The sequence below is a fragment of the Triplophysa rosa genome, linkage group LG19 (assembly GCF_024868665.1).
Source record: "Triplophysa rosa linkage group LG19, Trosa_1v2, whole genome shotgun sequence".
Taxonomy (NCBI): Eukaryota; Metazoa; Chordata; class Actinopteri; order Cypriniformes; family Nemacheilidae; genus Triplophysa; species Triplophysa rosa.
Genome location: NC_079908.1, coordinates 3,384,246 through 3,411,577, shown reverse-complemented (window position 1 = coordinate 3,411,577; position 27,332 = coordinate 3,384,246). Strand labels below are relative to the sequence as shown.

The 27,332-nt window shown below is 36.7% G+C and overlaps 2 protein-coding genes and 1 long non-coding RNA gene across 5 annotated transcripts; 2 read left to right on the top strand and 1 right to left on the bottom strand.

Annotated features, from left to right (window-relative positions):
• The first annotated feature begins 628 nt into the window (after positions 1-628).
• On the top strand, positions 629-3,686 carry si:ch1073-263o8.2 (uncharacterized). Of its 3 annotated transcripts, none has more exons than XM_057360886.1 (3): positions 629-1,120; positions 1,586-1,672; positions 1,775-3,686. In XM_057360886.1, the coding sequence occupies exons 1-3, from the start codon at positions 1,105-1,107 to the stop codon at positions 2,557-2,559; spliced, it is 888 nt and encodes a 295-aa protein (XP_057216869.1). In that variant the 5' UTR covers positions 629-1,104; the 3' UTR covers positions 2,560-3,686. The 3 variants fall into 3 exon arrangements, with proteins under 3 accessions (XP_057216869.1, XP_057216868.1, XP_057216867.1); XM_057360885.1 differs by having other exon boundaries at positions 629-1,291; XM_057360884.1 differs by having other exon boundaries at positions 629-1,376.
• A 1,504-nt stretch (positions 3,687-5,190) lies between these two features.
• Positions 5,191-7,150, bottom strand: LOC130570542 (uncharacterized). Its single transcript, XR_008964975.1, has 4 exons — positions 7,028-7,150; positions 5,660-5,861; positions 5,387-5,475; positions 5,191-5,287 (listed from the first exon to the last, which is right to left on the bottom strand). It is a non-coding gene; the product is annotated as an uncharacterized LOC130570542 (long non-coding RNA).
• Positions 7,151-7,962: 812 nt separating this feature from the next.
• Positions 7,963-26,999, top strand: LOC130570584 (uncharacterized). The gene is made up of 40 exons (XM_057360946.1): positions 7,963-8,097; positions 8,557-8,836; positions 8,941-9,006; positions 10,070-10,154; positions 10,542-10,716; positions 10,795-10,959; positions 11,045-11,191; positions 11,313-11,375; positions 11,516-11,630; positions 11,712-11,848; positions 12,240-12,375; positions 12,686-12,799; positions 12,955-13,127; positions 13,290-13,432; positions 13,533-13,642; positions 15,536-15,668; positions 15,846-15,962; positions 16,738-16,837; positions 17,043-17,189; positions 17,776-17,838; positions 17,933-18,054; positions 18,139-18,314; positions 18,451-18,559; positions 18,822-18,884; positions 19,083-19,735; positions 19,908-20,011; positions 20,653-20,796; positions 20,890-21,051; positions 21,130-21,222; positions 21,399-21,548; positions 21,680-21,813; positions 22,343-22,542; positions 24,331-24,545; positions 24,635-24,706; positions 24,813-25,087; positions 25,242-25,363; positions 25,459-25,685; positions 26,153-26,310; positions 26,519-26,622; positions 26,704-26,999. The coding sequence occupies exons 1-40, from the start codon at positions 7,963-7,965 to the stop codon at positions 26,997-26,999; spliced, it is 6,183 nt and encodes a 2,060-aa protein (XP_057216929.1).
• The last annotated feature ends 333 nt before the right edge of the window (positions 27,000-27,332 follow it).

Genomic DNA, 27,332 nt, shown 5'->3' with positions numbered 1-27,332 from the left:
AAAGCAAGCAGTGCTTTCTAATCACTCTCGCGGTACTTGTTGTCATTCGCTGATCATTCTGCGCAACGCCGCGTGAAGTCGACCACTTGTTGTCCCACTGTTGTTATTTGGGACTGGAGCTGCCGGTTTTTATTGTTCTGTATTTCATATGTTTGTATTTCATATGTTGATATGCCACCCGAGCATTATGCAATAGATACTTATGTTTGTAATGCATCCATTTGTCATGACGTCATGAATGTATTTATTAATTTGTTTACACTATACTTAATGTGCATAATGTGTTCTTAATATGCATATATGTTGTTATTTAATATTTCTCTATAATACAGAAGCTGTGTTGTTTTGCTTTACAGAGCCCAGAGACAACTAGATATAAATCTACAACAAAACATGGCTTGTTACCTTAAGTAAGAAAATGCACTGCATTAAAAGTTTTTATTCTTGAATAGCTGGCTTAATAGAAAATAAATAAGCAATAATATGAATAAGTAACTAATTAATAAATTAATTTAGAATTTTATCAAAACATTCATTTAAAAATGTATCAGTCATGTTTACGTATATGTCTGACATCCACTACACTCCTCCCATCCGTTCTGTGATTGGGCGTTCGCAAGGATTTCTGGGTAGGGGACTTCAGTGGAGTCTGCGTCAATGCGGGCTTCGCCGAAGACCGCATGGAGGGCACAAAAGAGGCGCTCGCGAGCAGACTTCTGAACGCTAAAAAGACAAATGGGACACCCTACAGACTCGTAGACTTGGCGAGAACGCGCAATTTAAGTCCACGAGACCGCAAGTGCGCCATTTGGAACAGGGCCATCCACGACACTGGCGAACGGCGTTCGCAAGCATTCCTGGGTAGGGGACTTCAGTGGAGTATCCATCAATGCGGGCTTCGCCGAAGACCGCATCGAGGGCACAAAGGAGGCGCTCGCGAGCAGACTTCTGAACGCTAAAAAGACAAATGGGACACCTACGGACTCGTAGACTTGGCGAGCACGCGCAATTTAAGTCCACGAGACCGCAAGTACACAGAAGTGCGCCATTTGGGACAGGGCCGATGTCGAACACCTATATTCAGCAGTGTTGCACCTGTTACTAATGATCTGTTTAGGAGGTGCCAAACTATGTACTGACCTATTCCTATGTAGAAAATCATCAAAAACCACGTGATTGCAAACCTATTCAGCAGTGTGCACCTGTTACTAATTATCTGTTTAGCAGGTGCCCAACTGTGTACTATCAATGAAAACGTGTTCGACCTACCAGTATAAAAAGACTGCTGTTGGTAGGAGTGCTTTAGGTTCTGCTCAAAATGTCTTCAGTGAAGTTGTTAGGTTTTATTATAATTTGTCATCAATGGGTGTATGGAGGTATGGAGGGACTGTATAGTAATGGCACTTATTAATAGTTACAATTCTCTTGGCATTTCTGTTATAGTTGTTTTAGAAGCTTAAATATAATTTGATCATTTTCTACTGACGTGAATGTGTTTTCTAAAGTAAAGTGAGATTGTGATGTTGCCTGTCAGTCTTTTATGGTCATGAACTCAATTTTTTGTGTTTGAATGTTGTGTCACTAGGTAACAACCACAATGCAAGATCAGCCGAGGCTGAGCGTGTTGTTGCGGACTTTCTTTTATTGGAGGCATCTCATTTGAACTTAAAAGGTGATTTATTTATTTTTCCCATAGAGGTGAAATCTTCATTCAGTATATTAATAGTTCTTACTTGTGTAACTGAGCAACTGATGCTCCTATGAACCAATTTAGGAATGCCAAGAGATGCTTTGGAAAGTGTAGTTTCTTCTCATAACATCAGTTCTGAAGAAACCACTGCCAGACAAGATAATGCTGTTGCTGTGGAATCCAATTCAGACCACATGCATGGCAACTACAGCCAACATGCTGTTGCACTGGAACCCGGTTCAGACCACATGCATGGCAACTACAGCCAAGGTGAAGCTGCACTGGAACCTGCAATTGAACCCGGTTCAGATCAGGTGCGTGGCAACTACAGCCAAGATGCTGTTGCAGGGGAATCTGGTTTAAACCACGTGCAGGCCAACTACAGCCAAGGTGAAGCTGCACTGGAACCCGGTTCAGATCAGGTGCGTGGCAACTACAGCGAAGATGCTGTTGCAGTGGAATCCGGTTCAGACCACGTGCATGGCAACTACAGCCAAGGTGAAGATGCACTGAAACCTGGTTCAGATCAGGTGCATGGCAACTATAGCAAAGATGCTGTTGCAGTGGAATCCAGTTCATACCACGTGCATGGTAAAAACAGCCAAGATGTACCTGCACTGGAATCCGGGTCTGAGGTGCATGGCAATGGCAACTACAGCCAAGACCCTGGTTCTGAGGAATCCAGTTCTAACCCATTAGAGTCTGGAAACTCCAACCAAGATGCTGGTTTCGCGAAGGAGTCCAGTTCTAATCCACTAGAGTCTAGTTCTAGCATTGTCATTATATATGGTAACTTTAGTCTGGATGGCAATGCAACGGCTGATTTTATTTCCATTTCCTCTGAAGCATTGAGTATTAGTGTACCATAATAAATCTTAAAGGGATGGTTCATCCAAAGATGAAAATTCTGTAATTTACTCACCCTCAGGTTGTTTCAAACCTGAATATATTTCTGTCTGTTGAACACGAAGATATTTGGAAGAATGTTAGCAATTTTCAGTTCTGGGACATCATCCACTACCATTTCCTACTATGGTAGTCAATGATGTCCCTGAAGGGAAAATTGCCAACATTCGTCCAAATATCTATCTTTGTGTTCAACAGAACAATGTAATTTTATACAGCTTTGAAATTACATGAGGGTGTGTAAATGACAATTTTCATTTTTGGGTGAACTGTCCCTGAAGTTATTTTGAACGCTTTTGCCTCTTGTGTTTCTTTGTACTTTTCTCCAAATGGCACGCAAATGCAATTAACTAAATGCATCCAAAATGTTCTGCTTAGGGTAAGGTTCTAGTTGGTTTAGCCATGTCTTGGGTCCTAGCCATGTTTTTTTTTTTTTTGCATCCTAACAAAGAAACTGTTGGAGTTTCTGGTCTGGTATACTTAACACAAATTTGTCTAACTTCTATGTGTAGGCTGCCATATGGCATAAACGTTTTAGTCTAATTACTTTCACATTGGAGCAATATAAAACACAATTTACACACCATTGATTAAGTTAAAATAGGTTTACCTGATTTGCTTGGTACAGTATGTTGTTGTTGATTTGCATTTTGAATAGTCGTGGTATGTTGGTCGGGTATCTGTTGCCATGTGCTTGTTATGTGGTAGACTGTACACATGTTCAAAAGAACGATAGTTTTTTTTTTATATAAAGGGATCATAGAGCTGGTTTTTGAAGGGTATAAGCATGGGTTTGAGTTATTTTCATGCCCTATCTGCTCCACGGATGACTTTGAATAGAAAAGCAGTCAACACTGACTGATTTGTTTATAAGGACTATCAGTATATAAAAGAATTAAACAAGTTGTGACGTGGTGATTCATCTGAAACAGTTAACCGATAAATTGCCCCCAAAAGATCATTTGTAGTCATTGTTTGATTTCTAGCTTTAGAATAAAATATGATACTATTTGACTAAGTAGACTTTTTTATGATAATTTGACCATAAACGTCACTTAGCCTATAGGCTACAATGGCCGTGATATTTTTTTCAGTTGCATCTGAAGTTGCATCTGAAGTGACACATGCATAAATAATCCTAATAATACATGGGCCTATCATTATTACTGACTGTTAAAATACACGCTGTTTTTTGATGTAAATTATATTTTAAATATGAATCCAAATATTTTTAAACAGAAATGTTGCCCGGACAAGCCAGAAGTGTCAAAAATAGCCCATGAAGTATTTATTTGTTAGCCGTATGGTTGCCAGTCCCCCTCTGTTAACTTGGTGTATCATTCAAACACAATACACACACGATTAAGCATTTTATTATAACAATATGTAGTTAGAGCCTGTCGATAAATATTACAGCGCCACGCTCAGGCTAAAAAACGCAGATGCGAATTACACCTAACATCTGCAAAAAGATGTTCTAACTAAACCTTCGGCTACTAATAAGTTTACATTAAGGCTAATACAAGACAGAATCTTCCCGTTGCTACAAGTTACCCCAGCTTCTGAAGTTCGCATGTCTTATTATCCTGGTTTTATGAATAAAAACAACTGAGAAGTCTGACCTGAGAATTCTGACCTCACCTTCACCCAGTCTATAATTAATTCATTGATAAATACATTTAACAGCTAGCCTATGTCTGTTAAATAGCATGACAGGAACAGTTTGTTAAGACATTTTTAGAGTGTAGTAAAGTTTGGGATTTTCTTATCGGCTACTTCTGTCATTTGCGCTTCAGAAGCTGTGAAGGAAGGAAAACTGCTGTTTGCCACTATATGGGGAGTCTGCAGACCTGGAGCAGGCAGTTTTACGCCCCAAGCAGTTTATGCCCCTGTTGTTCCTTATTTGTCCAGTAGGGGGAGTTGAACGACAAAATAAAATATTTGTAACCGAATCAAACTGTTAAACAAAAATGTAATTATGTATGTGTAAGATTAAAAGTAAATAAATAAACAACTGTAACTGGAAGTGCTTCTGGACCAGTGAAAATTAACTATGGTAAAAGTGTAGTAACCATGTTTTTTTGTTGTTGTTGTATTGGTGACTTTTGGCAAAACCAATCTTTCTACAGAAACCATGGCTTAAGTAACAATATGCAGAACAGGTTTAAATATTTGTAGATATCTACTAACGGTCTTAATACATAGCTTACAGGAGACAATTGATTTGCAATTGCAACTGCAATTTAGTGTTTTTGTGAATTGAAAAATTAATAATAATACAGTTGGATCAGATGTACAGTACAACAATAATATATAATCTACTGTGGCCTAGTAATATACAAATATACAGAAGACTTGAGTGTTTGTTGTGAATGTATAGGCAAAGTTACATTCAAATATGAACCTTATTTAGCCCATAAGACATTAAGTGCAATCATATGAAACATCAATTAAATATCTGCCCTGCATTTAGAACAGTGTCCTGCATACTATTTCATGAAGAAAAACATAATTCACCACTTTAAGAAATTTCTAAGGTCTTTTATCTTCTAAGAAAAAAGTGACAAGTTTCTTGTGAACAACATTATTTATTAAGACCATTATCAAAAACAGGATTGATGATCATTATAGGATGGCTCTCGATAATGACTGAAAATGTTCTTAATCCTCCTGTCAAACTGCTCCCGCTCACTGATAAAAGAAAGTTTAAAGTTGTAGAGAAAATTGTTATTGGAAATAATGGCAGGATGTCATGCTTGACCATTTCTCCTTTATAGCATCCTTACATACCTTACGTCAATGACAGGCCCTTGTAGAAATTTCTCCTCAGCCTCCAGCATGGTGAGATTTTCCAAACCAGCAAGGGAACAGATGATGGACTATCAAAAAAAGAGTTAATTCAAGATGGGTCACACCCCAAACAAGTAGTATCATTTCAGTATCAAAATTATTTTAAAAAAATGTTGTACAACAAAACTGAGTGTCCTTTCTACATTAACCAAAACATTTGTTTTAAAGCAATTACAAAATAAATCTGAGGAGCACAGCTAACACAGGACCCACCTCTGGAAAAAGGACATCCATAATAAACTTGATTGTGTCACTGTGAGTCTGTGTGGGTGTCCTGTCCAGAAATAAAGTGAGGTGAAAGTAGGTCATCAGTTTGGTCCTGATTGTCAACGTACACAGGCACAAGCATGGTCTTGGCAGAAGGATTGCAATATATATCAAGTCACTTTGATTTCTTTTGGCCACTGATGATGGACTGTGCAAAGAAAATTGAGAATGTCATTAAAACATTGCCACATATGTCTCTGTAAGTCATTTATGTATTTATTAGACAAGCTATTAGTTAAAAGTTCAGTAAATATGTAAAATGCATTTTTGAACACATTTTTATTATTTCCATGTATTATTACAGATGAGATCAATAACATCACAACATAATAGGCCTCATTAGCCAGCCAACAATTGCTATTAAGAAAACAAGATACACGATTAATTGAGCACTAACAATCACAAACATGATAAAACCCACATTAGGAGCACGTACATTTTAATCAGGTTCATTAAGCTATTTTAACAAAAATGTATTTTATATGTACATTACATAATATGATCATTTATTTTATTCCATATGGGAATAAAGTTTTCAATTTGAGTTTGAACATGTTTGTGGTTGTTGGTGCTGGATTATTGATTTTTTTGTTTTATTAATGCACATTTAAGAAAATTGTTTGCTGGCTAATTATTATGTTGACTGTGATGTTCTCACCTGTGATTAATTGTTAGTTTTGAATATGGGGCTCTCCATTTTGTAGGAAGTTGTAACAACTTAAAATAATAAATAACTTAAGTACGTGTGCAGCTAAATTGAAATGGTTTACATATAAGCCTACTGTAGTAACGCTATGTATTAATGCAAGTAAACAGGGTCACCCTTACGAAAATAAACCATGTTTTTTTTTTGTGGTACAAGTGTAGTAACCATGGTTTTTTGGTGCATTGATTACTGTGGTTTTTACAAAAACATGGTTTTCAAAACCATGGTTATTTTGTGATAACCATTGTTTTACTACAGTAACCATGATTTTTGGGTTTTAACTGTAGTAAAACCATGGTCAATTTTCGTAAGGGCAGAAGAATATGATACCAGAAAAGGCCATCACATAGGCTAGAGACAGACAACAAAATAAAATGAAAAAGAAAATAATTATGAAAACGAGTAAGAGATATCGAGTAAGCATACACTAGGTTGATCCAGACAGAACATCGACCTGGTCCTGGTCAATAAGTATACATTTTATTGTCTTGAGTATAAATTACACATACCGTACATATCTTTTTAGATGTTGAAATGAATTCATATCGATATCAATGAATCATTTAAAACTATACATGTTGTACGATTGCCTGAAAACGTTTATTTACCATAACTCGTGATGGACGATGAAGTTATCTGTTCTTAGGTCTGTTCTGGTGGTTCTTAATGTACAGTGCCCCCTACTGGACAAATAAGTAAAAACAGGGGCGTAAAACTGCCTGGGTCGCAAAACTGCTTGGGGCGTAAAACTGCCTGCTCCATGTCTGCAGACTCCCCCTTCTCGTTTGCCACAGGCTATGTGTTTCTAATTTTCTGTTTTATGTGGACTTTATTGTTGTGTATGCCACACTTAGACATTTGCGTTTTGTAAAATTGTTTTATTTAAGGAGGGATTTAACAAGAATATTGTAATCCATTGCTTTTATAGTAATACCTTTCATTTATAGGTAAAGGTAGCACGGAGTTGGCAATTTAATGGTTTTTACGAAACGTAAAAATGATTATACCCTCAATAGCAAATTACTCATGATTTAATAGCAGGTTGTGGGTTTTTTGTTGTTGTAAAAAAACAGCCGTAATAAACTTTTGTTCATTTTTTTAAAATTTGTAATAAAACATGATTACACAAAATGCATTGTATACACTAATAAATCAGTCAGGTGGGTGCATATGTTTATTTTCGTGCTACGAAATATGTATTACATCTTTTTCGAAACTTGTGGGCTCGAGCACCTTTCTCAACACCATGGCAACAGATGTAACGGTTTCTTCAGCACAAGATATGAAGAGTCGACGTTTTAAAGCTTACACAGCATATAACGTTAGAGAAAACTGTAGATAGAACTGTTAAATATTTTGATTGTGAAAGTTTGTAAACTAGTAGCCTATTTGTTAAATTTGTCGAATTTAACTGACTGTGGCTGAGACGAGTAGGCTACTTATCTAATGTTTAACTAATGTTTTTTTGTTGTTGTTGCTACAATCAAGTCTTATTGGGTTTCAGAGATCTTAAACAATTTGGATTTATCGAGAATTGGAAAAAATGGAAGACACAAACGAGAGCAAGCAGGATGATGAGGTGTCTGAAGTATATTCTCCGAAGCAGCACATTGTCAGAGTGTGGAATGTGTTCATTTCTTTAACGTGCTTGGCAGCTGTAACGCTGTGTCTGTATGAGGTAAGATATTTTTTCCCAAAAGCCCCTGACTTTTTTGAAGATTATAACTTTTCACTCCACACAGATAAGAAACGTATATGACTTTTAAAAAGTTTTCGTGGCACGGGTAGGTTAGGTTGTGCTGTTAAACAGTACCTTATCCAGCCAGCAGGTGTCACTGTTTTAATGTCACTGTGTCACATTCATGCAAAAGCTGATGAGCTTTTCCTGCTGACCCACAATAATAACTATAACTAGACTCCTTAATATAATATTTATGCTTAATATACTGTTAACAACGTAAATTTATAGTCAAATCAAAGCTTCAGATAAAAAGAAAAATCTTAATTTCTGAATATTTAAAAGGTTCAGTTACCTATATTTTTAAGACATCCACATATAGCCAACAGGTACCAAACTCAAAAGATGAGCGAACTAAGAAACGAGTTTGCTCATACGTCCCATTTATTTATTTTACAGCTGTTTTTTAACTCGACCGTCCAAGGGATCATCTTCATAAGATACTGTCTTGATGTGAGCTTCATCTTAAACATCATCTCGCGCTTCTACATTGGACACGAAGATCATGGGGTGGTCATAATAGACCCCAAGAGGGTCCGCAAAAAATACTTTCAGACTTGGTTTTTGTTGGACTTCTTGTCTGTTTTGCCACTCGAAACATTGAAAATGGCCTTCTCTGACCTGACGTTCATGCAAGCAAATAGATGTCTGAGAGTGTTCAGGTTGTTTGGTTTAATATGTAAGTCTTGCTTACTTCATATAGATTCTCAAATATATACTTTGATAATACATGTTCAGTTTATGTATACTGATTAAGTTGTCAAAGAGTTGTTATGTTTGTAGCCTCATTCAACAGGGAGCCAGACATCAACAAAGTTTATGTTACAGCTCTTCATTGTTTCTCCATTGGCATCCTGTGTTTTCAAACATCTGCATGCATTTGGTGAGTCTCTGTACGCTCTAAAAGGGTCTGTTCATAAAAAAGGTCTTAACTTCTTATCACAAATAGAGAATGTGAAGCTACGTGACTTTCGTGTTGAATATTACGCCACCTTGGCAGGATCGCTGCTAGTGCGTTCAATGCAGCGTTTTGTTTTTCTTGTTTGATAAGGAGATATAACTATGGTAGGTCAGTCTTGCTGTGTTAAAAACTGTAATAGCATTATGCAGAGTCGTTTAGGAAAAGCATGGTTCTTTCACTTTCGATCTCTCCGGTACATATCAAAACAATAATAGTAGTGGAGTATGATCCTCCCAAGATGGCGGTGCCACTGCAACATGCAACATAGGCCATGACGTCAGCTTCACATTCTCCATAGAGTATTTCATTTTCAGTGCAAAATGTTTAAGACAACACAATAATATTAGTGGTTTGCTATAAAAAAGACAAGTAAATGGGATCTTGTGACTTGTCAGGTTTCGACAAGCATGTATTGGAACTTCTGAAGGTCATCCAAGGCATTGCTTCAAAATGAGTTGGTTGCAGCTGCTACCAGACTGTAAGTTTTCCCTAACGACAAAAAACCAATTGCACTTAAGAGAGCAGAACAACAAAAACACGTCGAAAGACAGCAGAATTTGATGGCATGACGGAAAACAACATCACAACAGTGATATGAAATCCTTAAAGGGAGTCCTTTGTAAATATGTTGGTGTTTCCATGTAAATTTTAATATCCTTTCGTGTACAGAAGATACTTGTACTTTTGCTACTTTTCAAACGATTTATGGTCATTTAATTATTGTATGTGTCTTATAAATCTATAGAATTAAACAAAGGGAACTGGGAATCAAAGCTACTTTGTTTTAGCACCCTTCACCCTTTGCCTAGAATTAGTAAAAATCTTGTTTATGTACAGTTGATAAGTTTACATGTGGAATTAACCTTTTGATATGATAACAGTTTGCACTACTACATTGATGTCTACTTTCTCTCTTATGATGGATAATAATAAAGACTGTTTTTCTTACAGTTTCTACCAATGTGACAAGAATCTCAGATGTGGAGTACTATACTGCATCATTGTACTGGGCAGCTATCACACTTTGTGCCATAGGGTGAGTGAAGTAAAAGCATGTCGAAGTTGTTGCATTTTCAGCATACATCATAACCGTGATGATAACATGAAACACATGCGATTTCAGATGTATGCTCTATAGCAGTCTATTTATACACTGTAAAAAAATTGATGAGTCAACTTAAAATAATAAGGCAACCTATCACAAGCACGTTTGTTGAGTTGACTCAACAAACAGAGACTGAAGTCCACCCAACTTAAAAAATTATGTTTAGGTAATATCAGGCCTAACTGTGAAAGTGTGTCTTTATGTTTACAAATCCCATGAATTTTCAGACATATCATCAGATGAGTTAAATATTTGATGTTTGTCGTAAAAATATTAATTTCATAGTTGCTGTTCGCTCATTCGTGCTATATTGAACAGATTTGGGGATGTGCATGCTACATATTTGGAAGAGGTCACTGCTGCATCATTTGTGATGGTTCTTGGACTGCTTTCCTTTGGAATCATCATGACCAATATGAGCTCATTGATAAGCAACATGGATGCACAAAGAGGAAAATTCTACCACAGAATGGAAACTGTTCATCATTATGTGGTTTGTAAAACAAGATTGTAAGATTTTAGTTCACCTTACGTCATTCCTGCTAATAGTTGTCTTCCCTACTTATTGAAGAAACATATGGGATTACCAGAGGACATCCAGACGTGGGTTCACGCGTATTATTATGGTCTATGGACGCATCAGAAGGGCCGGGTCATTGCAGGACTGATGGATGATCTCCCGTTTGTGCTGCATTCGGATGTTCTGAGTTGTTATTATAAACCTCTGATAGAAAAAGTAAGTCATCTTATAATTTCTTAAGCCTAAACAGCGTTTAGCACATAGGTAAAGTAATAAAAGCAATTGTTATTGATCTTTCAAGGCTAAGTTATTCAGAGAAACCGAAAGTGGGTTTAAAAGGGCATTGTCGTTGAAATGTAACACCTACACATACAGCCCTGGACAAATTCTGGCTGAAATTGGAGAAGTTTATCCAAATCTGTATTACATTAAACATGGACTTGTGCAGGTATGCCTAACATAAATGACCAACACAACCAAAAGCACATTCACGAGTAACTTTGTATTACACTAGCTAACAAATTCATAATATCGACTGTTTAAATGTAATTTAAATGGTTTCATTTGAGATTTATGGAGAAGATCCTGGTGATAGGATTGCCACTCTACTGCCTGGTTTATTGTTTGGAGAGGTAACGTATGACCTTTAAATGATTAACTTACTAGACATTTATTATCCTAGGACAGTATAGACCACTTTCCTCATACATCAATTATTTTAAAAGCTTTCTTTCCAACTGCACAGTTTAACCTCATTCATTTGTTGTTTTAGGCTCATTTGCTGTACAGCATTCCCAGAAATGCTACCATATGTGCATTGACATTGAGTGAAATTTCTGTTTTGGAACGAAAAGATTTGCTTTCTCTCTTTGCTGACTACCCTGAAAGTAGGAACATTACAATTTTGAACTTTTATTACTGATCATGAATTTGTCACTAATAGAGTTTCACATCATTTTTTTTTAAAGCCGGTGTTAAGATTGGCAAAGCTATAAATGAGCGTCTTGAAAATTTCACGTATCCGCTACGAGAAGCGTTTGCATACGGACTTGCTTTGCGTCCACAAAATGTAGTATTTCAAAAAGACCTGAGCGTCAACCTTCAGGTAAGTCGCTAATAGTTTGATTTAATTTTTTTGAATGAATGTAAACCTTGTTTTAGCTGGTTTAGAAACAGCCAAAGGATATAGTAACAGACGAGAGTGGTCCTTTGACCAGTTTCAGTATCAAATTCAAAGTCAAACGTGACCATTTCTAAGCATGATTGTAGACCTGTGTTGTAGGCAAAGGATAAGAGGATTTTCAGATCGTTCATGGACAGTCTTTCAAACCAGCATAGTCGGATTAAATCATATTTAAGAAGCAAAAATACCAAGGTGAGAAAAAGCATCACATTGATTCTAAAAACCTGTTTTGTAAGCTTGATATATGTGTTTTATACCTCAGCATTTATATCAGTTAATGCTGTTGAATGTTTGGCTGTGTTTGTTTCATTAGTCTTTTTGGAAGAGAACTATTCACCCTGATCAGGCTTTTGCCAAAAAGTGGGAGATCTTCTTTTTCTTCTGCATCACTCTTTCGGTTTTTCTGGAGACCTGGGTGCTGTTTTTCACCAACAATACATACACTATGGGTATGTAAGTTCATAGTTCACTAACAAAAGAATAAACAGTTTAATCTGTTATTAATCATTGAAAATAATCATAAAATGAAGTGATTTCTTATTAGCTAGAAATATGGGTAGAGCACCATTTTCTATGTAAAATATACAGGCACACATTTCCATGAAATGACCATTTCAGCGATTTGTGTAATAAAGCGATAAGCCCCATAAGATGTTTAATGTAATGCTGTCAGCAGTTACAAATCAGGTATTTTATAACGGCTTAGAAGGACCAGAACTGAATGTTTTATAACCGTGTTTTTTGTCATCATCTATGCAGGACTTTACAGTGAAAGCTGGGGTGCACTTTACCTCGCAGTCGGTGCTCTGATTGATATCGCTGCTGCGTTTGACATACTCGTGACTCTTCGGACTGAAGTTCTAACTGAAGATGGTAAAATGACAGATGTCTGGCTTTGTTTTGTCTCTGACGTCTTCTTTATAGAGTTTTATGATCAGCAGCATCGTACAGGAACATGAAATCTGAAAGAATGAACTACTCTTATCGATAGAAGTGAACCCTAAACTTCCTTTGACTTTTTCCGCTAGGATATGTGATCAGTTTATCAGTGATATTTAAAGCATATCAAAGATCTCGGAACCTGTATTATGATGTCCTTGCTATTTTACCCCTGGATTTAATTTCTTTTGCCTACACTGGTGCTAAACATTGGACAATGTTAGGCTCATTAAGAGCAAATAGACTTATTTGGCTTCGTAAGGTACGTAAGACATTTTACTGTTTTTGCCACATGCTATATTATATACAGAATGTTTTCTCCTTTTAACAGTTTTTTATAGTTGGTATGGTAGAATCAGTTTATTTAAAATGACTTTGGTTGAATTCCTGATGCCTGACCACATCAGTTATCTTACGGTTTCAGATTTATCTGTATTTCTGCAAAAAGGAAAGTGACATATATAAGAACCTGTTTGTACAAAGGACAGCAAAATGCATCTTTCTCCTCACTTTCTTTGTGCACTTTTGTGCTGGCGTCTTGTACCTCTCAGCATGCTCTGAAGTAAAGTAAGTTTATTTCTGTTTTATCGTAGATTTCAAAGAAGAAAATAGCTCTATATTTCGTAGATCATGTTTTACAGATTTTGTTGACTTGTTCTTTTTTAAGGTGTCTTGAGGATTCATGGGCAGGGAATGCTGGACTTAATTCTAGTCAGAATAACTTGTATCACTATATATATGCTACATATTGGACAATTGCAATAATGACAAGTGTAGGTAAGTTCTTGATGAAACTATTTATGGGATTTTGAATCTATTAGCCTATACAGTAAGTCTTTACATAGAAATGATTTGCAATGAGAAAAAGATGCATAATGAATACAAGTGACTGTAACAATAATTGAAATAACAATAAAAAGTCATAAAATTGTTTTTAAAATGTGTATAAAACAGAATAAATCAGAAATTAAAGAAGACTTTAATAAAGTGCAGTCAGTGAGAAGGTAAAAGTATACGATATTTAAAATAAATTTTGTATTCAAGTGTACTGCTGTGTTTACACCAAACACGAACAGTAGGTGTCAATGAGCTCTTCATGGGAATTTCTCGCTGGAGTCAAAAATTTTCAACGCGCGTCATGAGTTTGCATCTATTTGCGTCTTCCTATTGACTTTATGTAATTTCTTCACGCAAATCGCTTAGTTTGCGTTTGGTCTGAACACAGCCTGGGTCATTAATGTAATCTACAGTATATATTTGCATTTGTGATGGTTCAAATGGCAGCCTGATCTCATTGTTTATACGTAGGTATTTGTACGTTAAGTTAATGTATTACAACGTAAAAAATTGCTACGCATTTTTAGCTAAAAAAACATAAAATATTTACAAATTTTGTATCTCATTAAGATATTTGTATCAGTGCGTTTAAATAATTGTATTGATAAGCTATTTATATTTTTAGACCCCTTCACCTACCCCCAAACCTAAACCCTAAACCTACCCATTTAATAGCGAATATAAAAATGCGTAATATGTAATATGCTAAATCTGGAGGAAAATTACAATTAACAATATATTATATAGTCCTATTAAATCCCACTCCTACCTCTAAACGTCAAAAAGACAAATTGTTACATTTACATTTAGTCATTTAGCAGACGCTTTTATCCAAAGCGACTTACAAAGAGTTCAGGGAGTAATAAGTGATATGTCACACAGGAGCAATAATACAGTAGGTGCTAATACAAAGTTACTAGTTTCAAGAAAAGCTAGACCACTACCTGTTGAGAGAAAGAGAGAGGGTTAGTGTTTTTTTTTCATTTTTCTTTTCATTTGTCTGTCAAGTATTCACAGAAGAGATGGGTTTTAAGTAGTTTTTTTAATGTTGTGAGAGATGTGGTTGACCGGACCGAGTTAGGAAGAATGTTCCAGCAGGAAGGAGTTGTGAAGGAGAATGAGCGGGAAAGCGGTTTACTGCCCTTATGAGAAGGCAATACAAGACGCCGCTGGTTTGCTGAACACAGGGTTCTTGATGGGGTGTAGGAGTGTAGGAGGGTGTGAAAGTATGCCGGTGCAGATCCAGTGGTAGTCCTGTAGGCAAGCATTAGTGACTTGAATCTGATACGGTCTTCAACTGGTAGCCAGTGGAGAGAGATGAAAAGGGGTGTCACATGAGCCCTTTTGGGCTGTTTGGAAGACGAGGCGTGCTGCTGCGTTCTGAACCAGCTGGAGTGGTTTGATAGCCTTTGCAGGAAGACCAGCAAGGAGAGCATTGCAGTAGTCCAACCTTGAGATTCCCAGGGCCTGGACAAGGAGTTGTGCCACATGCTCAGTGAGATAGGGTCTAACCTTTCTAATGTTGAATAAGGCATATCGGCATGAACGCGTTGTCTTTGCAATGTGATCATTGAAGGACAGCTGTTCATTGAATATGACTCTGAGGTTCCTGGCTGTTTTGGAAGGAGTGATTGTGGTTTTGCCAAGTTGGATGCTGATATCGTGTTGCACCGTGCCGGGAACACAAGTAGTTCTGACTGGGCAGGGTTCAGCTGGAGGTGATGCTCTTTCATCCAAGTTGCGATGTCTTCTAGGCAGGCTTGTTGTTTGTTGTTTACAAAATTGATAAAAGTATGTTTTGCAGTATAATGACACTCTTTTTGTTCTTTTCAGGATATGGTGACATTTTGCCTAGTTCTCCATTAGAACAAATGCTGGCTGTAATTGTTGGTCTTACTGGCTTACTGATCTTTAACTACATTATTAGCCAGATTATTGCCACTATATCTGGTGAAAATGCTAAGAGGTGAATTTTTGACCACAGACAATCATTTTAATCTGATTTCATCTAGAAAAGGTTCATGTAGCGTTTTTTTTTTACTTGTGCTCACTACAAACGGTTTCAGTTACATTTGTACACGTACACTTCTGTAGCAATATGTTTCAGTAATTGTGATGAATTCACACACATTTTTTTGCACAGGGTAAGTTTCCAGAATCTTCTTTCGGCAATGCGTCACTTCATGGAGCGTCACGACCTCACTGTATCCCAAGAAAACCGAGTGATGGAATATATGAAACATCTGTGGTCTAAATACCAGTATGTTTACCTTGTTCCTTTTCTCCAGCAAATGTATACAGTATTATGTCACGGTTGTAGCTTCAATCTGACTTATATTTTGTCTTGTATTTCCATCAATGAACAATTAAAAAATATGTACTGTTTATAAAGTGACCTCAGCAGAGGTGGCTTCTGTAGCTATATTCCCAGGCAGACACATTGCAAATATTGAATGACTGTAATCCTTTAAGTGAGAGGCAGTATGATACTTAAAGTCCCTGTGAACCAGAAGGTGCGATTTGTTTTTACTTCCAAAGTATTTTGACACATTTCCAAGTGAAATGGAATTTTGAATGAGAAAAATAGTGGGCGTGGCTTTCGTCTTACTCTGCGATTTGATTGGATGTATAAAAACAGCCGTTGCGTTTTGAAATAGATCTGGCAGCAGACTGACAGTTGAAGGGGAGGAATTAACGGATGCTCTGCCCAAGCCGTCTAACATGCGTCATCTAAGATGGATAGTCATTAAAGGAGATTTTCAGATTTTCACTAAAGATTATGAAGGCAGACGAATTTTAAAAAGAGAATCACCCACATTGATAAACTATTTACAATAAACACTGCAATATTTCATGAAAAAATAGGCATTGTCATTTTTAATCTCACTGGGACTTTAATACAACCAATGCCTTATCAATGCACCCACTAACAAAAACTTGATCGTTTTGTGTAAAAAATCTCTGTGCAAAGATCTTACTTGATTTCTCATTTTACCAGGACACTTGAGAAACCATATTGCTTTTCTTTTTTTCAGAGGTGAGGCGTACCCAAGAGGGCCCTTTATTATGCGGGACTTGCCAGCTGAACTTAAGAGGACTGTTCTCATGGCAGAAAGAGGAGAACTTCTATCAAAGGTTCCTTTATTACTTACCTTATTAAAGAATAATCTCCTTTAACCCTAATAAAAAAAAAATATGAAAAAGACGTATTGTTCTTATAAGCGAGGGCCTTTATCACAGCACTTTTAACGCATGGGGAAAGTAACAGACCTAAAGGATCGATTTTAATTATAATGAGAGGTGATTCAAAAGAAACACAAAGATTCCTTTTTTCCTACAGATTCCTTACTTTGTAGAAGCGGGACATTCATTCATACAGGAACTTGCTTCAATCTCAGCTATGTACTTCTTTCCTAAAGGAGAAATAGTCCAGTACAGTAACACTATCACAAGAGAGCTCTTTTGTATTCGGAGAGGAATGTGTCAGGTCAGCATAAAATGTTCACGTTAAATATTATATAATCTCCGGTACCATTTCAGAACACATTTAAAAGCATGACTACTACTCAACTCAACTCAACTTTATTTATATAGCGCTTTTACAATTTTCATTGTTACAAAGCAGCTGCACATGAGACACATTGACTACAAGCAAAACAATCAAAGTTGTACCTGCAAAAACAAGAAAAGGTTGAAAACACAGAAGACAGACACACCCACACACAAAACACTCCACACACAGAACACGCACACGCACCAACACACACAGACACAGAGACACACACACACGCGGATGCGCACGCACACACACACAACACACACACACACACGTACGTACACAGACAAGTACGCACACACACACACGCTCAGTGAGAGCACACATTTAGGATATTTAGGATAAACGACTGTCAATCAGTTCAGAATTTAAATTTAAGAAATGACATCATTTGCATACCAATTAATTTGTGTTTTTATTAAACATAAGCCTTAATTAAAACAATACTTTGCAGTAAATTTTATGAACCGATGAGTTAGCAATTGCCTGAGAGAGAAATCTCTAAATATTTTTGTAGATTTTGAGTGACGACCTTTCAGAAATTGTTGGTCGCTATCGGAAGAGGATGTATTTTGGAGAGGTACAGTAATGTTTGAATGGTCGGCTATGTATTGTTTATTTGAAGTTTACATGTTTTCATTTTATTCACTTTTTTTCTGTTTTTGTTCCGGCAGGCAGGATTTCTGTTCGCAAAACCTGCCATGTTGACAGTGCGCACGATGACTTGCTGTGAAATTTTATCTATCGATTTTGAAAAGGTCAGAGTAGTTCTAGAGAAGTATCCTGTGCTAAAATGGTAGGTTTTCTAAACCGAGTAAGAGCGAATTATAAAACGTTCAAATTAAAGACCATTTTCATGACAAAACGGTCTCTCCTCTAGGCAAATGGAAGAACTTCAAGCGAATTCCGAATACCACATGACCTTGAAAATGACCGTGGAGAACAAAATGAAGAGGCAAAGGAGAACTGAAGAAGATGAAGCTGATGCTGTACACAAGAGAAAGAAAGTCCTGTTGACATTTCACGGCCGTAGATATTGCAAGAAGTCAAAATGCTGTGAGTCATTTTAAAAGCTTTAAAGGCCGAGCGAGGAAAGTTGTCTATTCAATGTTCCGTATATCTGAATATTTGTTCTATTTTTATGCTAAGCTCACTTTGCTTTTTAGAAATAAAATATGACAAATCTTTCTAGATGTTGAGGACTTTGGAAACATTCCAATCTATGCTGGATCAGAGGAAGAAACAGCTGCTGAAAAATACCAGAAATTTCAGAACAAACGATTAGGACCACGGAGGCCAAAGTAAGCAAAGAGTTTTCCTTGTGGTACTTGGAAGAGATGAAAATGAAATGTGCCACTGTTATTGACCTCTGAAAGTTTTACATTTTAGCAGTTGTTCTTCTGCACAACATCACAAAAGAGGAGTTTAATAAACATTTGCAACAATTTAGGAGGTTCAAAATCAGAGATGAATCCCTTTACCTACAAATAAATGTGGAAAAGGTATTTCAATCAATTGACTTTTTAATCGATTACGTGCTTGTGTGTGTTTGTGTCTCTACAGAAGTTTAAAGGAAAACATTCTTCATTTTATCTTATGGTCTTGCCCATCAGTTTTCTTAATGAAGTAAGTTTACTGATCCGCTACTTTTAAAATTGCCCATATTACATTTGGAGAAAACCCTTTTGTGCAAAGTGGTTAAATCAGTAATATTCCTAAAATACTTCATTTCAAATTAAAAGTATTGTTCTTAAAAGTGGTTTATTGAAATACTAGCACAACCCCATCATATTTTGCTCTCGGTTTTTTCCCATTTTGTTTTAGGAATGCCATTGTGCCCAGCAGTACAATTTATGTAAAATGGGTGATTTTTCGGATCGTACTAGCCATCGCAGTCAGCGTCATATCCTCTTTGCTTTTCGCGTTTTTACACTACAAAATCGAGCTGTGGATCGCTTGTTACGCACTCGGAGTGCTTTGTTGGATAGACATATACATCTGCATGCATGTTGCTTTCTACCAAGACAACGATCTTCAAGTCGACCCGCTGGAAATAACGCATCACTACATCAAAACCAGCTTTCTTGTGGATTTCATAACCTGCTTTCCCTGGGAAATTGTGGGTTGGCTGGTGGTTTCACCCATCAGTGAAAATGGCTTTTATGCCAATAATGAAGCATTGCATCTGTACGCATACCTGAGGATCCCTCACGTTTTCCAGTTATACCGCGTGCCTCTTGCATTTTCATACCTGCAGGAAGATATTACTAGAGAAAAGAACATCATCACTTTCCTGAAGTTGTTGTTATACTGTGTTCTTTTTATACACTTCAGCACTTGCATTATGTTTGCAAGCGTTTGCCCTGCGCAAGATCTTCACGGCTATGAGCACAGTTATTTTTTACCGATGATAAAGCACAACTGTACACCGTCGTCTTGGGTGTCACACTTGAACAACTCATTTGATGTTGACTATGGTATGTATTTCTCTTCAGAACTTTGACCAGTGAACGTTTTTAGATTGATTTGCTGTTTGTTTTATTCTTTACAATGTTATTCATATTGCAAATAAAACCTTTGTATATAGGTTTTAATATATATACGCATGTTAAAATGGCAATAAAACAACATCGGATTTCTTTCTTTCAGACACAGTTACTTTCCCACAGTTGTATTTAGTGAGCTTTTACTTTGCCACCACAACAATGTGTAGCATTGGATTTGGAGACATCTATCCTCATGAAACTTTATCGGTAAGGACCGCAGTAGCAGATTATTCAAATTATGAGTGAATCTCACACATCTAGTAAAATATTTATCAAAGTTTAGCCTCAATTCTCATTACTGCATACTTTCCAATACAATACCTGCAGTATGACTGAATATTGTAATAATATAATTATAATGCTCTCCAACATTTATTTATTTACAGTATAGCCTTAATGTTGGTAATGTAAACAATAACAACACGTTTTAATATGCTACAGTAAAACTGGTAATTGGTTTAATATACATTAAATAACCATCACGTATGCAGTACAAATATGTAAAAGATTTTATGAGATATTACATTTAGTTACTGTAAAATAATATTAAATATTTGGTTTTGAAAGTATAAAGTTTGAATTACCATCCATTTTTTGAAAAGTAAAATCTACATTCAGCAAGATGATACTTTTACAGTAAAATATGGTTAACATTCAGGTTTTATTATTACAATGAACATATTGTTTTAGATTTTTTATAGTTATTTTATAAAATATATTTTTTATTCTAAAAGTAAATAGTCAGGTGTCTGATTTTATTAAACGTTTAAGATCAATTTTTTTTAAATCGAGTGAAAGATACATTACTTTTTCCACACTGATCTTTCTTTTGGGCATTAAACTGTCAGAAAACCATCACGATCTTTGTCATTATTGCTGCAATGCTGTTTTGGGGCTGGTTATCCGGCACTATCACCGCCATGCTGGCCAACACAGATGCTGTCAGATCTGCTTATACAAAGAGAACCGAGAGCATGAAATTATTCTTAAAGGTACTCATTCTTTATATTATAAACATGCATTTCTGTTGTATTAACTTCATACAAAACCTTTTCAACCTACATGATTGTTTTTCTTTTATTAAGAGCCACAATATAACTGGGCCTTTATATGAGAGTGTCGCTCGGTTTTACACTTTCCGATGGATACGCACAAAAGGAATTGATCAGGACAAACTGTTTGAGTATTTGCCCACTTCACTAGTTGGTGATATATCAACAATTCTTTATGCAGATTTTATAGCAAAGGTAAAATATATTCTTGCTTTTTATTAATGTAAAGTGTAGTGCAGTTCTGTAATTGTATCGTCTCTTTACTCACTGTAGGTGTTTGGTCTGAATATCCAGAGGGAGGAAAGACAAGAATCTGAGACACATGTGTTGTCTTCTCTCAACATCAAAAGAGCAGGAAAACTCAACGTAATAGCTTCTATAAAATGAAACCTTCATTTGCTTCTATGTCAATATTAGACTGATAGTTTATTCAGACCTATTACATTTTAATGACTACAGTAAATGTAAAAAACCCCGTAATATTTAAATTGTAATAGGTCTGAATAAACTATCAGTCTAATATTGACGAGGTGTTGTTGCAGAAGCCATTTTTTGAGATGATGTTGACAAAGGATTGCAGGGAGGACCTAGAAACTGATGGATGCTTCATTCGCCTGTTAGCCAGAAAAATTTACCCGTCCCTTTACAGAGCCAATGATTACATATGCAAGAGAAATGACTTTGGAGATGAGGTATATTTTTTTATAAAAGGATTATTGTCCTTAAGACTCCTTATAAAGATTCGTTCAAATTAGCAAATGCAAATGATATATCCACCATTTCGCCTGAAAGCAGTTTGTTTTTCAAAATATGTTTTTCATAGATGTACTATATCGAAAAGGGAGAAGTGGATGTGTTGTCTAACAATGAATTAACAGTGGTTGTCAAATTAAAAGCTGGACAGTATTTTGGTGAGAGAAATTTGCTGTTGGGAGAACCAAGAGCTGCCTCACTAAGGTTCATATAGCTTTTTTTACTCTCTTTATTGTGGTACATCAAGCATGTTGGTATATTGGGAATGATGGTTAGGCTTGAACTGTGTTTCTTTTAAACAAGAAAGCATTCGGCAGATGAATTATTGGTGAGGTTTACATGCAGAGTTAACAAAGTTAAAGGGATAGTTCACGCAAAAATAAACATTCTGTCGTCATTTTCTCACCCTCAAGTTGGTCCTAACCTGTATAAATTCATTTGTTCTGTTGAACACAGAGAATGATATTTGGAAAAATGTCAGTAACCAAACATCTCATCCCCCATTGACTCCCATAGTATTTATTTTTCCTGCTATGGCAGTAAATGGGGGATGAGATCTGTTTGGTCAATGACATTCTTCCAAGTGTCTTCCTTTGTGTTTAGCAGAACAAAGAAATTCATTCAGGTTTTTGAACAATCTGATGGTGAGTAAATGATGACAGAATTTTCACTTTTTGAGTGAAGTAGCCCTTTAAGTGTTTGTTTACTTTTTTAACCTCTACTTTCTTTATAGAGCGGCAACAAACTGCGATTTATATGTTTTATCAAAGAAAAGTCTTGATGAAACATTCCAGTATTACCCAGCCATCTACAAGCAATTACAAAGAGCAAGTGCGATGATGAAAGAGCAGTTACACAAGGAGGATCGTTGCGTGAAAATGTCCAAAAAGCCTAAATCTGCAGTAGAGGTGGTTTTCCTCAGACAGACTGGATGTAAGTGGTTTTGGGTTTTTGACATTTGCTGTGTCCCAATTCGCCTACTTATACTATGCACTAAAAGTATGTACTGTTTTTGTAATGGAAAAGTATATACATTTTAGTGTGTAGCAAAACAATATGCATGCACTGGGACATACTAACAGGAAGCGGAAGTGGCCGTTGTTGCCTAGACAACATTGTGGCCATTTACTGTCACACACATCATAATACAGCTCTTCTTTTCATTAAAAGGGGTCATATGGTGCGAATACGTGTTTTTTCTGTGTCTTTGGTGTGTTATAAGTTGCCCATGCATGTACGTAAAATTGCAAAAATGAAAGTGTCGGAACAAAAGATGCATTCTATCTAAAAGCGAATGCTCACCCAGACCTGCCTGAAACACCTCGTGTAACCACACCCCCACAAATCTACGTCAGTTCGTGGTATGAGTTGACTAAGACCGCCCAAATGTATATGCAAGTAAGGTGGGCGTACCTGTCAGTAATGTTTTGGAACCTGATGTTATCACAAGCTTGCAGTATTCGACCAATCACTACGCACTGGTTAACTGGCCAATCATAGCACACCTCGCTTTTCAGAGCGATGAGCTTTGTTAAAAATCTGAGCGTTTCAGAGAGGCGGGGCAAAGAGGAGATACAAACAAGCACATTATGTGGAAAATACAGCTTTTTTGAACCTTAAATCGTGTATACAGTACACATTGCATTACATCTACAACAAACGATAATATTCGTTTTAGCTGTGTCATGACCCCTTTAAGGTATTTTTTCATTCATTATTACACGGCTCATTTGAATGCTTGATTCTGATTGGCCAGTCGCGACATTTGCAGGTTCGTTATTCCCAGATAACAACCTCTCAAAACTAATAACACGGATGCAGTTTTCTTTGACAAATTAAATATAAATATGTCTTTTAATAACATATGCGATATTATATTTACAAATGATTAAACCAAATTACAAGTTCGTGACATTTGAATGTAGTTTCTTATCTTAACGCCAAAAGTAAATGGCTTTTCCTCGCGGAAGGTCTGCATTCGGTAAAAATCAGCTAGTAAAATATTGATAAAATATGTCGTTTTTTTCTCATGTGGCAAGTAGCCATGTAATAAGCAGGATAATGTACAAGCCGCCAGCTGTTATCATGAAATAAATCCCTTCAGTGTGCTATACAGTAAGATGCTCCGCTTGGCGTCGGCTCCTGATCACACTGTCGAGGCTTATTTCTGCGATAACAACCGGCTGCCTGTACATTATCCCTTACGTATTTCGTATGTAATGTTTCATATGTAATGTAGTGACACATCAGTTATATAATTTATTAATGCAGTGGAGCGTCACTAAACTCGGCCTACTCGCGGTGAGTTGTGGGTAATATTAGCCGTTAGAGTGTGCATCGTTCTGCACTTCGAATTTTTACGGGAAGCAGTAGACCATCCGGGAATCTTTGGAATACTCTTTTCAATATACTACGATTTGGGACATACTAATTCTACTTTCGAATACTATTTAGGACGGATAGTACTCGGATTGGGATGCAGCAATTAATTTATATTGTATTAGCCCGGTCACACACACTGCGTAGTATCTCTCCAAAATGTACAGCTCACTGTAACCCTGACTATATCAGCGAAACAGGGCGACACAACATTTGAATTTTCACCAGTTCTGAACAAAACGAAGAACTAAATACATAGGTTTAACACCAGGAGCCTCATCTAGCCAAGTCTAGATCTTCGTCAGATGAACGCATGTACTGTGACGCTTGTTTTTCTTACAGATTTTAAATGGCATAGCGAGTGTATGGCTGAGGCAGAGCAAACGGCTCTGGACAGCACTCGGTGGACAGCAGTCAAAGAAATCTTCATGAGTCTTTTCATCCTCTTGAAAAGAATACACAATAAAACCATTGACCCCGAGAACACTTTACGACTGGCCTATCAGTATATTTCATGTCTCCTGATCACCGTCCTTTTCTGGGCAATAACATACATGGTGTGTATTCTGCACAGTAACAATTTACTTGTTACAGGGATGGTTCCTCATAAAAAGGATTATGGTCTCCTCTCTCATTCTTTCCACAGCACTCTGTGTCTGACGTTGACTGGTATATCTTCCTGCTAGCACTGATTATTGAATCCATTATGATGATTGAGGTAAGTTGCATTTTTGGGATGAACTGTCAGCACTGTTTTACATTCAGCTCTCGATTATTCCCAAAGCTCAGACACTTTTGCTTATTTCGTGCCTCCTTTCTTTCAGGTCATCCTGAAGTTTCACATGTGTTATTATGATGATAGCGGAGCATACATTTCAGACTACGAATTGACATCCCAGAGCTACTTGAAGAGCAAAGTGGGATTCGTCTTCGATGTGGTCTGCTCCCTTCCATACAGCATGCTATTTTTGCACCCAATGTTCAGCAAAGAGCTGTCTACGTTCCTCTCCGTGATTGTTTATGCTCGCATGGCTCACTTACCTCGGCTCATTACACTGTTAGTGTTCATGTGGAAGGAGGAAGAATTAATAACATCCAAGTATGTTACTGAAATTGATCAGTGAACTTGATTTGAACTTTTATTGAAGCAAGTTTAAACAAAGTGTTCATTATTCACATCAGTATTGCAAGAACTGCATTGTTTTACGGTTGTTCAGAAAAGGCATTTAAATCGTTTTCTGTTTTTTTTCCAGTCTGTTGTGGATTAGAATCATCAAGTACTTTGTACACGCAGTTCTCTTTGTGCACTGCGGGGCAGTGTTGTGCATTTTATTTGTTAGGATGTATGGCATGCTGTCATGGGTTGGTGCGACAGGTAAAGGATTTTTAAAAACTTTAAGAAACTTGTGTATGATTTTGTTTACACCCCAAATTTCATGTTTAATGTTGTTGCTTTGTTTCTCTTTACAGAAATTTACTTCTTCCCTGAAATGTATAGATATGCTTTCTACTGGGTGATCCAAATCTACACAACGACGGGTTACGGTGATTTAGTCGCAAAAACCTTTGGGGAAATGATCTTGTGTATTATGATAATGATCCTGTCAAAAATGCAAGTCGTTTTTATCATGGGACATCTCACATCTACGCAAACAAACAAGAGGGTTCTCCAGGAAGCCTATGAAGAAAAGCTAGAGGTAATTTAAAAACAGTTTAGTTTCCTGAAAACTAAACTTGCTATTTTGAGAGGACAAAGTGTGCGTTTTACCTAGTCCTGTTGTTCTGTACTCAACAAAGACTTGAGTTGTAAAGGGATACTGCACTGTCATTTACTCAAACCCCCCCCCCCCCATTGACTACCATAGTAAAAAATACAATGGTAGTCAAAAGTGCCCTAGTGCTGTCCTACATTCTTCAAAATGTCTTCTTCTGTGTTCAACAGAACAAAACAAAAAAAAACAGATCAAGTAATTTTTCCTACCATGGGAGTCAATGGGGGGAAAAATCTGTCTGGTTATAAGCATTCTTCCAAATATCTTTCTCCGTGTTCATCAGAACAAAGAAATTTATACAGATTTGGAACAACTCGTAGGCGAGTAAATGATGACAGAATTTTCATTTTTGGCTGAAGTATCCCTTTAAATAAGCATGATATCGGTTTTAGACTATTAAGACATACATGAAGCAGGAGAGAATCCCAACCGCCATACAAAAGCGTGTGATGGAGTTCTATAGTTATCGATGGAATCGCACCAGCGGGACAGACGCTGAAGACTTGTTTAGAGACATCCACACCTGTTTGAAAATGGAGATTTTGTCAAGGTAAATAAACGTAGCTCAAAACTGTGTCCTGTTTTCAACAAGTTGAAATGTCCATAGATATACATGTGATTATGTCAGTTTCAGCCACATTTAGCATTTTTACTGTACTTGAAAATATTTGAATGCTTTTGAATGATGTGATCTCGCTTAGTGCGTGATAATCACCATCATTTTGCATGTCTGCAATCCCTGTGGTAACACTATGTAGCATCTGTTCTGATACTTTGAGAAAACATCAGCTGTTCAGCAACTACCCCGGTCCATTTATAAGAGAACTTTGCACACGTATGATCATCAGATGTTTTCCTATTGGTGAGCAGCATTTATTGGATATTTAAACGGAATGGCATTCTCTTTATTTGTGGGAGCAACTGAAAACATTTCTCGTTTCAGGGGAATTCATTTACAGAAAGGGAGACGTTGGCACTGGAATGTATTTAATAATAATTGGCAAGGTGAAGATGTGCGCAGACTCGAGAGGATCAAAGATCATTCAGCGTCTCTGTGCGGGAACAACTTTTGGGCATCAGTTTTTAATAAAACGCACCCACTTCAAAGACACTGCCATAGCAGAAAACTATGTAGATGTCGCTATACTGTCCAAAGAATCTTTTGAAGCTGTGGGTTTGTTATATCCAAGCGTTATGAGGAAGCTCCTAAAGGAAGCCTCTAGTCTTCTAACGGTCTAGTACAGTTGTAAAGCACATTTATAGCGGCCAGTAGTTGCTTAGTGACTATATAGTAAGTGATGATTATTGAATTCGATGGAAAATACTTTTACCTTTTTCACACAGTAGTTTAGTAGTGTAAGATGTATTGGTTTAGCTTAAAAATTGGTTAAATAGATAACTACATTGTACATTTATTATTTATTGTTATGTATTGTTACTCTGTGACTTCAACGTGTTTATAGATATATGTTTATATTTTGTACTGTCTTTTAATTGAAATGTTTTAGAAACCACATTCTTCCTTGTAGACCCGTGCAGTATTGTGCTGCTGAATAGAGGGTGAAATACTGC